This window comes from Phalaenopsis equestris, unplaced genomic scaffold (assembly GCF_001263595.1).
Source record: "Phalaenopsis equestris unplaced genomic scaffold, ASM126359v1 Scaffold000137, whole genome shotgun sequence".
NCBI lineage: Eukaryota > Viridiplantae > Streptophyta > Magnoliopsida > Asparagales > Orchidaceae > Phalaenopsis > Phalaenopsis equestris.
Genome location: NW_018164579.1, coordinates 792,570 through 805,242, shown reverse-complemented (window position 1 = coordinate 805,242; position 12,673 = coordinate 792,570). Strand labels below are relative to the sequence as shown.

Sequence of the window (12,673 nt, the reverse complement as noted above, 5' to 3'; positions counted from 1 at the left end):
TATATATATAATGTAGATTAATAAACTAGTAAAATATATGTTCAACAACTCCTCTGAGTGGTTCATATTTCGCAATTTATTATTCATATTTACATGCATATCATTCAATTCTTATGTATTTACATATCTAACCTCTAAACTTCAATTTTTGTATATTTATCCCATCATCTATGTAATTATGCATGAAAATTTATATTTTATTTCTTATAAGATAAAATAATAATATTTTTATTTAATATGAAAGATTTAATTGACATAAATATAAAAAGGAAAACTTAAATATTAATTATAGAAATATATAGAAATTAGGTGGTATATATATAAATGTCTTTCCTCTTTCATAACCTCCGATAATCTCACTGCTCATTGTTAAATTTTGCCTGTTTCTTCCCTTCGCAAACATGGAAGCGATAAGGCGAAGATATCCATGTAATAAAACGCCTTCTTCCTAATTGGCCTGAGCTCCCACCTCCTCCAACCGACGTCGACTCCCCAACGGAGAAAAAGCCAGAGCACCACCAACCTTTTCAGGAACACTCATATTCCAATCCCTTCTTCTACAGCAGAGGCAAAGTTTATTCTCAGATCCCATTGTCCAAGAAATCCGTTGCATCTGCTGTTGCCGAGCTCAAAGCCGGGAAGCTGTCGATTCCCAATTTTTTCTTAAGCTGGAGGTATCCTCTTTTGGAAGCAGATGGGAGAGAACGATCTAATACCGGAGAACGAAGGAGAAGAAAAATCGGTTTCATCATATGAAGCTGAGGTCTGCAGAAGCTCCCTCAGCGACGGAACTGAGATGCCGGTGATTTGCAAGGAACCCTCATTCTCGCGGTGGTGCGACGAGGAAGAGGTATTCGGTCGCTCGATTCCAGCGACCGACGGATCTTGTGAATGCGGTACTGCGGAAGGATCCGAGGAATTTGATCTTCCGCTTCTTCAAGTTGGGGGATCTGAGAGAACGCATCCGAGCTTTGGGGGTAAATGGTCGAATGATTTTAGGCAGCGGAGCATGAACATGGCTTCGTTGGAGGGCAATGGGGATGGGAAGAGGTATATACCTTTATCCTTTGATAGTGAGAACAGCGTCCATAATAGCGATTCGGTTGCGAAGCTGGAAAGTTTGGAGGCAGAGCAGAACTCCCTTAATTACGTCCTTGTGCTTAAGACGTTGTTCTTTATACTTGTTTGGTACATCTTCAGTACCTGGTTGACGCTGTGAGTGTTCGAATGCTTGGAAGCTGTGCTGCAATCTATACTATTTTCTTTGGGCTTCATTAACTTGGTTTATTATGTTATAATTTTACTGGTTACTGCGGCGGATTAGGTATAATAAGACACTGTTAGGGGATGACCTCGGACGGTTCCCAGCCCCATTGTTGATGAACACTGTTCATTTTTCACTGCAAGCTGTTCTGGCAAAGGTCATTACTTGTTTCCTTTCTCGCCGTTCTGAAAAAATTTCTACAATGACATGGAAGGATTACTTTTTCAGAGGTATATTGGTCGGCAAATAGTTTGTGGTTTGCCTTCATTTTTTCTAGGAACATTTACCCATTTACGTACATACCACTCATTCCGATTCATTTTCATATCTAACAATTAAACTTCAATTTTTAAATGCATACCATTTTTCCTATGCATGAAAAGGTGAATTTCATTTTTAAAAGTTAAAATGTTGGTATTTTGGATGTGATATGGAAGATTTGGGTTTTATAAATGTAAAAAGCAAAGTTTAGGTGTTAGATATGTAAGCACATAGGATTTGGTTGGTATGTATGTAAATGCTCCTTTTTTCTATTGCTTAGCAACTTTAGTAAATCCTGTAATCTGGATTTTAAGGCAAAACAGAGAAAAAATTGAGAAGGAATTGAATTTACTAAATTCTAAATGTAAAATTGCTATTTTTTCTATCCGGCGAGATTTAAATTAAATCCTATCTAAATCTGTTACAATACAACCCCTTAGTTAGATTCTCATGACACAGATGAATTTCACTTTTTGCAGTTGTACCGACAGCTCTTGGAACTGCATTGGACATAAACCTAAGCAATGCTTCACTCGTGTTCATATCAGTGACATTTGCAACAATGGTTTGTCAATTTGCTGACATGTTAAACTTGCTTGTGTTTGTTTTAATAATTGCATACTCTGATTTGCAGTGCAAATCCGCTTCTCCAATATTTCTCCTTTTGTTTGCTTTTGCATTTCGGTAAGTTTTATGAGATAAAAGTTACACCTTGATGATTTGTTATGTTTTTTTTAGCTCCCCGGATTTCTTGGATTTGGTAGTCCTGTTTTTTCACTTTAATTTCTGCGTTAACTCTTTATACAATCAATCGAATCACTAATAACTGGTTACTTGTGGGATTTGAAGATGATTTTTGTTAACAACCAATGTAAATTCGTTTTGAAATTTTATATTTGACTTCATAATCCTTACCATTTCACAGCCTGGAGACTCCCAGTTTTAAGCTTCTTGGAATTATCTTGATTATTTCATTTGGAGTTCTATTAACTGGTATGTCATAACTTCTTCATTATCTTTATAATACTTAAAGAATTCTGCATGTGAATGAGTTAGAATTCAACATCAAACTTATTTCTGGTTATTTCTGCAAAATTACATCATTAGGATGTTTGAGTTCAGATTCTCATTTATTCTTATGAGCACTTTCTAAAAAAAGCACTTTGTGCTTGTTTAATTATGTTTTGTTCTGTTCATTTTGTGAACTCATAGGCTGCTTTTGAATGTTAAGAAAATAAATTATAAATAATAAATAAATAAAAGAAACTACTTTTGAGTGTTACATCTAAGCATTAGATAAAATGATGTAGAAATTTGCAAACAGTTTCATTCCACGAATTAGCCAGTCTTAGACTATCTCTGTAGTTTCTAAGTTTATCATATAGAAAAATCAGATAATCAAACAGAGCTGCTAGTTCAACTATCTGTCTCATTTTTAGAATTCATATCCCGAATTCTGATTAAAAGTAAAAGTATATTGAATAAGCCAAATTGGTTGATCTTCCTTTTCTTCCATTATCCTTACCTTTACATTACTATATCTTAATTTTGTACTAGGGTTTTGAAAGCCCTTGTTCTTTGGTGGAAAAGGTTGGTTTCATAAACTTATGTAGAAATATGATGAGAAAGAGTACTCTTTATATTTATATTTTTATTTATTTATTTTTTCCATACAAACTAGAGACATCATTGTTTTATGTTAAAGTGGTAGAAAGTGAATAGATGGAAGTAGCATAATCTCATTCTTCCATCTCTTTTCTCCCTCTTGTTCTCCCCCTTCATCTTTATCATTTTTGAAGGTCTATATCTTCTCCTATTTGTGTATAAATGACTTGAAGAAGTCCCTTTAAATATGAGGGAGAACATGATGAACGATCAAGATCTCTTTTCATCCTTCCCTTAAAGTTTCCCAACACTATGAATTTTTTTTATTACTCCTTTAAATTTATGATTCTCCTTATTTTTTATTTATAAGATGAGAATGTGAAGGAAATGTGTGAGATAAATAGGATCTCATCACCACCTCCATTAAGCACATAAGCTTTCTCATGCAGTTGCAGGCCTAGGAGGAATTGCATGTTTGCGGTGACGAGACATGGGGCAGAAGCATCAAGCTACTTGTTTGTTCTATTCTTTTCCTTTTTCTTGTTAGAAATGAATTACAAGCTAGGGCACGCTAACAATTTATTCAACTCTCTCTTTTTTAATGACTTTTTTTATCGTGGAAAATTTGATTTTTTTTAATGAAAATCTTGTAAGCTTAGGGTCTGTTTGGGTCGGCACCACTGTTTTGTCTGCTTGGGTAAACTGCGTTTTGACAGTTTTTTCAAAAAGCTACCTCTGAAACATACGTTTCCCCACCACTTCTGGCTAGGTGCGGTGACAACTTTGTAGCTGCGGTCTGACTTAAAAAAAATTGTAATAGCCACCGCAACTTTGTGAGCTTCAAATTATTATTTACCAGTTTCATAACTGATTTTGAATAAGCTGCAGCTGCCCCAAACAGACCCTTAGTTTATAAATAGAAAGGGATGGATTGGTAGTTGGCTAGTGTGAATGGTCACATACCCCAGGATTTTTTTTATTTCTCTAATTGAAAAATGGCTTTGTTTTTAACTCTATATGGTTAAGATTTATTATTATTTTCATAGTTGAAAAGATGTCTGATATTTAAGTGATATATTGTTTGATCATGCACTGTTGTTTGTGCAATGCCACTTATTTGGGTTATTGTTTCATAGAATTTAGTGTCTATATATTTTCAATAAAGATAAGAAATTTTAATCTCTTGATAGGACATGTTCATTTTTTAGTGATAATTTAATTTTACTTTTATTTATTGCCTGAATAAACCCAACCGGGTTTTGAGTGTATTCTAAAGACCATAAGTGATAGGGATGAAATATGGGCTACTTTTGACAACATAAAGAAGATAGATGGGATATAACTATTCCAAGGTGAAAAAAACAAAAATGAGATACAAATATTATGCAGGAGGAAGCTAGAAGCTCTACTTTACATTCACATCAAGGAACGCTAATGCATTAATCAACCCTATTTGATTTTCTCATACAAATTACCCTTTATTTGTAAGCATTCAAATATAACTATTAAATAGTATTTCGGTGAAAAAGGTGGGCCCAAAATCTTCATGATTTGAATGCATTATTCATTGTTACTTTACTTAATTGAAGAGACTCTTAATTGTAAAAAATTTAAAATTTTCTTGCATTGGAGTCTTAGTCGAAGGTATTAATGATGGCCCACAATGCTTCCAAAAATGTAAAATTCTTCCACACTCATGTAGAAAGAGACTGGTTTTGTTTTATTGCTTTCAAGATTAATTACTGTTTTGATCTCTCCATGCTTAATTGAGAATGAAGATTATATACTTTTTTTTTCTTTTCATTAAAATAACACGATTTCATTTGAGATTTGCATAGTGAAACTGAAGTTTCTTTTTTTTACAAATTTAACTGATGATCTTGGTTGTAATTAATTTCTTGTATGCTGATGGTTATGAAAATATAGCCGGCCACACTTAATGAGATAAAGGCCTTGTTGTTGTTTTTGTTGTTGTTGTTATTGTTATTGATTGTGATGAAAATCTAACAATTTCTAAATCAGCTGCCCTTCAATTTATGAATTACAAGGATGCCATTGAATGCTTTCACAAATGACATAGATTTCGCCCAAACAAAGTTTCATTTTCTAGAGGAACGCAAAGGAGAAGTTGGTCACCGATATGATTTTAGCTTTCATGACATTACGAGAGCTCTAGCCTGACAATAAACTCCAAAAACTACCACCGTAATCTAGAATGACGTTGACATGTTTTAGTGGGTTTAAGGAAACAAAACAATGGTGGTTTTATGATAATCTCTTAGGTTGGCTTCAAGCAATCACCTTAGAAGTTATAGAAAAGGAAAAAGGTCTATCCTCCCTTATCTATAAATTATCTCATAACTAATACGGATGCAACTTGATAAATAAATGTGGAACGAGCCAAGAATCTCCTAGCAGGTTATCCTTAAAGATACAAGCAACATTGAGATGAGGGGCTTTTAATAAAAGCGCTTTGACACAAGATTCACACTCCAAAACATAAGAGCTTTAAAAATTATACCACATTCCAAGAATTTAGGCTTGACAAATGAGGTCGAAGATCCCCCAACCTTGGGAGACTTATGTGGGGCTTCCCGCACTAATGCTGGATGTGGAATTTTCCCACTACTGAACCTGACTAGTCCAATTGAGGGCCGGTGCATGGTGAACCTAGGCCGAGCGTCCTGAGGCGGGATTTTGACGGGATGGGATTGCCGCTCGCCGCTATCCTCCTTTCTTTGCTACATTCATGTAGGAGCTATTTATTTGTTTTTTATAGAGTTCAGGGTTAGTTTTTGTTGTGTTTTTTGTTATATTTCTTTGTGGAGTTCTTTTCTCGTTATAGGGCTATATCCGAGGAGGTGGTGGTGCTTCAACTATATCCTACTCTGAGATGGTGGTGCTATGACTATATCCTACTCTGAGATGGTGTTATATATTCCTTCACTTCTCCCTTAACCCTTCTCCTCTCTTCCCCCTTAGCCACCGACCACCTATGGGCCTTCCTGTCCACATTAAGACAACAGTGTTGTTGTCCAGCCGCCAATCTATTACTCCAGCACATTGCTGCTTCTTACCTAAAGTCTTTTATTGCTATCCATGCAGCCATCCTACCTTCTTCCCAACTCTCTCAACCCCCTGTTCCTCATCCCATTGTCGCTGCCTTGCTGTCCTGCACCTCCTGGCTATCCCACTATCTACCGCCGATCACGTGCAACCCTCCATACTTGCTGTCCCTGCAGTTCTGCACCTCCCTCTCGCTGCCATCATCTTGCTAGCCATCCCGATCCACCTAGCCGACCTCCACTGCCCTTGGAATACACTTAGAGGTGTATGTTTGTGTTGTTTTAGGTTTTGTGCTGTTATCTTCAGTTTATGTTGCGTTGTAACCCTATCTTTATATTAATAAAAATTCGCTTAGTGTGTTTGCGCTGTTTTTTCGACTTCCTCTGGCATAAGACATATAAAGGACAACCTAGAATTGAAGACCCACAATACATTTCTAAATAAGAGGCTTTGAATTGACTTACATTTTAAATGATTTAAGTCTCACATGAGGCCTTAATGATTACTTCCAAGGGCGTATCTCGTTGCATCAACATGGCAAATTGTATCTTCCTTTTGGGTGATTTATCACTACTCTTATTATTAGTTTGTTTAGTGGACAGTTTTTGCATATTATTAAAATTTGTCAATTATGATTTGTATCGGATTCCTTTCAATAGTGTAAATGTTGATTGTTATTGAAATTTTATCTGTTCACTATTGTTGTTGCGGAATTTCAGGTTTTGATGACTATGAAATTATTGTTTGGAATGAAAGAAGTGTGTTTGTTTGTTTTACATTAAAAGTGGATAAAGTTATTTTGGTTTCTCGATACTACAGAATGCTAACTAGTTCTAATTCACATCAGTTTTGAAGGAGACACAATTTGATTTCTGGGGTTTCGTCCTTGTTATGCTTGCGTCAGTGATGTCAGGTTTCCGTTGGTCGATGACACAGATCCTTTTACAGGTTTAGGTCTAAGCTGTCTTCCTATGCAATCTTTTTTAATCTTTGTACTTTTTAATTTCGTCTGAATTTGATAAATTGCAAGCTTGTCTGCAATATGTTTGCAATTATTATTTCCTATCTAACTTTTGGTTGTTTTTTCCCTTGTGCTTACTTTGCTGATACAACTTGAAGAAAGAGTCATATGGTAAGCTTCTTCTCTTGTAACTTTCTTTTTTTACATGCACAATGAAGTTTGACTCGGCTATGTATAATGTTAACTTTTAATGGTAGTTTTGTTCATTATTAAATTGGGCGTTTACATACACACCACTCAATTCATACACACACACACAAACACACATACATGTCGCATTCTCTGACTCTTTCGTTGACATCTGCTATGTAAGTTCCAAGTCTCGTGGGGTCGGGGGTTCGATCCCGCTGGTGTGCGGATCAGTCAAGTGCTTAGACATATGAGGTTGGTTGGCTCGTATCATAGTCTCTGGCCAATATTTGTAATATATATATATATATATAGTTAGATATAAACATACACGTATATATGCACATGCATGTACATCTACATGTATGTGTGGCTGTGTGTATGTATGTCTGTGTGTGTCTGTGTACATACACATACATGTATATTTGCACATACATATACACATACATGTATATATGCACATATATATGTCAATCAGGAAGAACGAAAATCAGACAACTAAATTTGGAGTTTTCTATTATTAGGAGCTTCTATTAGGAGCTTCCTTATTTAAATTTCCTTATTTAAATTATTTTCAATATCTTTATTCTAAATTATTTTCCTCTTAGTTGAATATTTAGATTAGAAATATATATTATTAAGTTACGTAAAATAGATTATATAAAATATTTTGTACTTAAAATAGATTGTAAGATTATTATTTAGTGGAATGAAAGCAAAGGGAAAAGACATGGAGCCTATTCAGTATTCAACCTATTTCACTCAAAACTTGACATGGTATCGGATCAAATTATTGCCCTAACCACCGATAGCCGTCGGAGGACTGTCAATATTCCCTTTCCACCGGCCTTCTTCTGAGACAGGAAGGGAGGAACTATTTGTTTGCCTTGATTCTCGCTTGGCTGGTTTGTCTAAAACCCTCGCCTACTTCGTCTGCGTCGCTCGACTGCTTCGGCTGCTTCGTCTGGACTATTCGCTTGCTCGTTTGGGCTTTGAGAGGCGACCGTGGTTGGTTGTGTAAGCTCCGGGCTCCAGGTAGTCTCCTCAAAAGAGAACCTTTGGCGCAATTTCTGTCTCTGACTTCGATCTCTCATCGCCTGAGGATCCCCCTGCAAACCCTTCCTTGCCTAATTATATCTTCATTATTCCTTTCCCCGCTGCCACCGCTGCCACAACGAGTCCTCTGGTGCTCTCCTGTGACGAAGACATTGATTTCGGCGTCGTCGTTCAGTGGTCTTTCGATTTGTTATTAGCCGCTGCTAGCTTCGGGCGACATTGGGATTAGCGACAGCAATCTCTCCGAAACTATGAGCAATTTCACTTACATGCATTGCCCTAATTACCGCAACCCTTTTTTTGACTTTTCTCTACTTGAAGATCTCTTCCAGGAAGACAATCATACGCCGAAGTTTTATGATTCCTTGTTAGGAGATAACATTATTTGAGGAGGAAATGAATGGTTTCTCAGGCACCAGGCAAAATTTAGTGAACCAAAAGAAGATCTTCTCAGCGAGTTGTATGAGAATTATTTTGCACCCCAACATTACGGGTATGATGAACACCATGAACTTGATTTCACTGGCACTCACGACTTTGGCATCTCAGCTTCAGCACTTTTGGCATGAAAATCATGGAACAAATCGTCACCGTCGTTGCATGAAGAATCAATGACATTTGGATTGTATAACAGGACGCGGATCCTACTTGTAGGCTATGATCAATAAGGCTATGATCAATAGCATCTGTCAATAGCATCTGGATTCTGTAACTGGATCTTATTTGTGGGCTATGATGTGTAGCATTTGGATCAGGACGTGGATCCTACTTGTAGGCTATGATCGATAGCATTTGGATCATGTAACTGGAAGCGAATCCTTCTTGTGGCAATTATTCGAATTTCTAGACGACAATGATAAAGGATTTCTTACTTTTCGTTTCTCGAATCATGTTATGGTTCAGGAGTTGTCTCTCAGGCTTCGGCATTCTCGGCTTCGACACTCTCAGACTTCGACACTCCAGTCTTCGACACTCTTAGGTTTCAGCATTCTCGGCTTCTGTACTTTCGGCTTCTGTACTTTCAGCTTCAACACTCACGACTTCAGAATTTTTGGTCCTGACAGTGTTATCAGCTTTTTGTTGGCAAATTGATGTTTCCTGATCAATCAATCAATTTGAGGGGGGATGTCAATCAGGAAGGACATAAATCAGACTGCTAAATTAGGAGTTTTCTATAATTAGGAACTTCCTTATTTAAATTATTTTCAAAATCTTTATTTTGATTTATTTCCCTTTTAGTTGAATATTTATATTAGAAATATATATTGTTAAGTTACTTGAAATAGATTATACATAATATTTTGTACCTAAAATAGATTGTAAGATTATTATTTAATGGAATGAAAGCAAAGGGAAAAGGCATCGAGCCTCCTATTCAACATTCAGCTTATTTTTCTCAAAACTTTGACAATATATACATCTACATGTATGTGTGTACATGCCTATGTATGTGTGTATGTGTGTGTGTGATATCACCATTTTAAACTTCAAAGCGAAATTTACCTTTTCATGCATTGGTAAGGTGGTAGTAGGTATGTAAAAATTGAAATTTAGATGTTTGTTATGTAAATACATAGGAGTTGAGTGGTATGTATATAAATCAGCCTTTTAAATTTTGTAGGGCTAATCGAAAAAATATTTTTTTCCGCATCTGACCTTTTTTCCTCTTGTTCGACTCAGGTCTAAAGAATCCCATCACATTAATGAGCCACGTGACTCCTGTGATGGCACTTGCTACAGCAATTCTCTCTCTTTTACTCGATCCATGGCATGATCTTAAGTCTAATAAATACTTTGATAGTTCAAAGCACATGATTATAAGCAGTTTGTTGATGCTTTTTGGAGGGGCATTGGCATTTTTTATGGTGAGAGATCAGTTTGCAATTTCTTAGTTGTTTTGACCATAAATTTATTATCATTTGATGCTAGGCATTCTTTTAATGATATTCTTTAGAGATTTTGAGGATATTTTTGGTGCTTGTAATAGTTTTATGAGTTTTTCAAGGACCTTTATCATGAAATTATCGTTTTTGTGTTGATTGCAGGTTTTAACCGAGTATATCCTTGTTTCAGCAACTAGTGCAGTGACAGTAACAATAGCTGGTATTGTCAAAGAGGCTGTGACAATTTTGGTATGTTTAGCTTTTTTGACATTTCATTTTATATTAAATTTAAGTTTGGATGTCAAAGGTTCTCGTAATAGAATCATCATCATCATTGGCATCTTTAGACTTATTCAAACTATGTAGGGTTGAATTGAATTATTCTTTTATGGGGCATTTACATATTTACATATATAGCACACAATTCTTATGTATTTACATATCTTAGACCTAAACTTTCTAATTTTCACACATAACACTCAAATATTTAATATCACATAAAATAGCACTATCTCCACTTTTTAGGCTTAAAACACCAAAGTGCTATATATATATATATATATACACATGTAAACATAAAAGGTGTGAGACATGCAAATACATAATGATTTTTCTTGAAAAATAGTTTACTAAATTTCAGTAGGATCAGTTTTAATAAAGAAAATTTAACATTAAAAGCCTTATAATAAAGCAGTTTTAGGCAATCTTAGAACAATTTATATGAAAAGCTGTAAACAGGCAGTTTTCATTGAAGATTTAAACGTTAATAAGAAAAATGATGCCTGGCTTTCTCAAAATGATAGATTTGCAGCTGAGCTCTACGTATACACCACAAAGACTTAGATATGTAGCTAGATTTCGCTTGACATTGAAGTTACAATCCATGCCTAGAGCTAAAAATTGAAAATTGCAGCTTTACTTTGCAACCATACAACACAACATCTCTTTTTAGTTGGTAGAATAGCTCCATGACGGCCAACAGCATTGAATTACAAGACAAGCATTGTTTCATCTACACAGATGTCAACCAAACATTTTTATTGTTAATTTTAACCTTGTCATGGTCAAATGATAATATTTTGAAAGATGATGTTAAAACAGGGAATTTTGGAATCGAATTTTAATTTGCAAAGTTTTGTTGATTTAGAGGTCCATTAGGTATTTAAGGATTTTTTGATTCATTACATTGTAATGTGTTCAATTTAGTCCCCTAGCTAGCGCCATAAGGTGGAATGTAGTCGCTGTAATTGCAAAACTGTGAGGCATAAGGTGTGTTGCACAAATCAATTTTTTTGGTTAGCACAATTTCATTTAGTTTAATGTTGCCCAAATTTATTATAATGAGGTAAATATTGATCAAAATTGAAAATTTGATCACGACAAAGAAGTAAATCAAGAAGTTTAATTTCTTGGATAAACTCCTGTTTATTTATTTTTTCCTTTTTTTCCAAATAAATGAAATTTTATGATTGATACACATTTTTATTTAAGATTTATTAATTTTATCTAGATGAAATTATATTAAAAGTTTATTAAAAAATCAAATTAAGATTTAATTTATATTTTTTAAAATTGATTGCAAATTATAGTTTAATTTGTAATGAAATGTTAGAAATTAAGGAAAATTCTCATACTTTTGGAAAATAGGCATTTCAACAAAAGAAATAAGAAAATAGGCATTCCTAAGTTTTTCAATTTCTAAATATCTTGCAAATGCTTGTAAATGGGTGAGGTGAATCCAAATTTAATTGATAAATTCAAATCAAAATTTAATGATTATTAAATATTCAATGGGTGATTTTTGTAAGTTGTAGTTAAAATTTTTATACAAATAGGAATATAATATCATAGTTACTCGAACATGATGCTATCAGTGAGATAGTTTTGAAATGTATTTAATACCTTAATATGGTTTAAATGAAATTTATGAATTTTTTATACTTAAAATTTTTTAAAACCATGAATAGCATGCTACTAGATGCAAAAGAATTTTATAATATTTTCAAAATATTGGAATTAACACATTCTTACATATTTAAAAAAAATTCTTTCATATATTAAAAGGCATTTGAGCGATTTTATGATCACAAATTTGAAAAATAACATAATATATATGTTTATATCTATTTTTTAAATAAGAGATTTTTAATCAGAAAACTGTGGTTAGCTATCAAAACTATCCAAATTAGTTCATAGTTTGTGGAAGTTTCTACAGTTAGTTATGATTTTTTGAAGTTTAAAGTATGTCGGCACAAAAAAGAAAAAGAAAAAGATTGTTTGGGGGGTCGCCCGTAAGAAGCTGTCGGCAGTCGGAATCGAAATCCCGTCACCCGCTTCGGAAGGACTTTTTAATTTACGTATATATATATATATATATATATATAATTT

The 12,673-nt window shown here is 34.4% G+C and overlaps 1 protein-coding gene across 2 annotated transcripts in view; it reads left to right on the top strand.

Moving 5' to 3' along the window:
• Window positions 1–361: 361 nt before the first annotated feature.
• Window positions 362–12,673, top strand: part of LOC110021655 (probable sugar phosphate/phosphate translocator At1g06470) — a 32,882-nt gene continuing 20,570 nt past the window's right edge. For both annotated transcript variants that reach the window (XM_020720233.1, XM_020720232.1), the window contains exons 1-9: window positions 362–1,215; window positions 1,325–1,494; window positions 2,005–2,090; window positions 2,160–2,209; window positions 2,451–2,518; window positions 7,044–7,144; window positions 7,316–7,328; window positions 10,083–10,267; window positions 10,448–10,534. In XM_020720233.1, coding sequence (XP_020575892.1) covers window positions 695–1,215; window positions 1,325–1,494; window positions 2,005–2,090; window positions 2,160–2,209; window positions 2,451–2,518; window positions 7,044–7,144; window positions 7,316–7,328; window positions 10,083–10,267; window positions 10,448–10,534 — 1,281 coding nt within the window. In that variant the 5' untranslated portion in view covers window positions 362–694. The remainder of the gene's footprint in view (window positions 1,216–1,324; window positions 1,495–2,004; window positions 2,091–2,159; window positions 2,210–2,450; window positions 2,519–7,043; window positions 7,145–7,315; window positions 7,329–10,082; window positions 10,268–10,447; window positions 10,535–12,673) is intronic.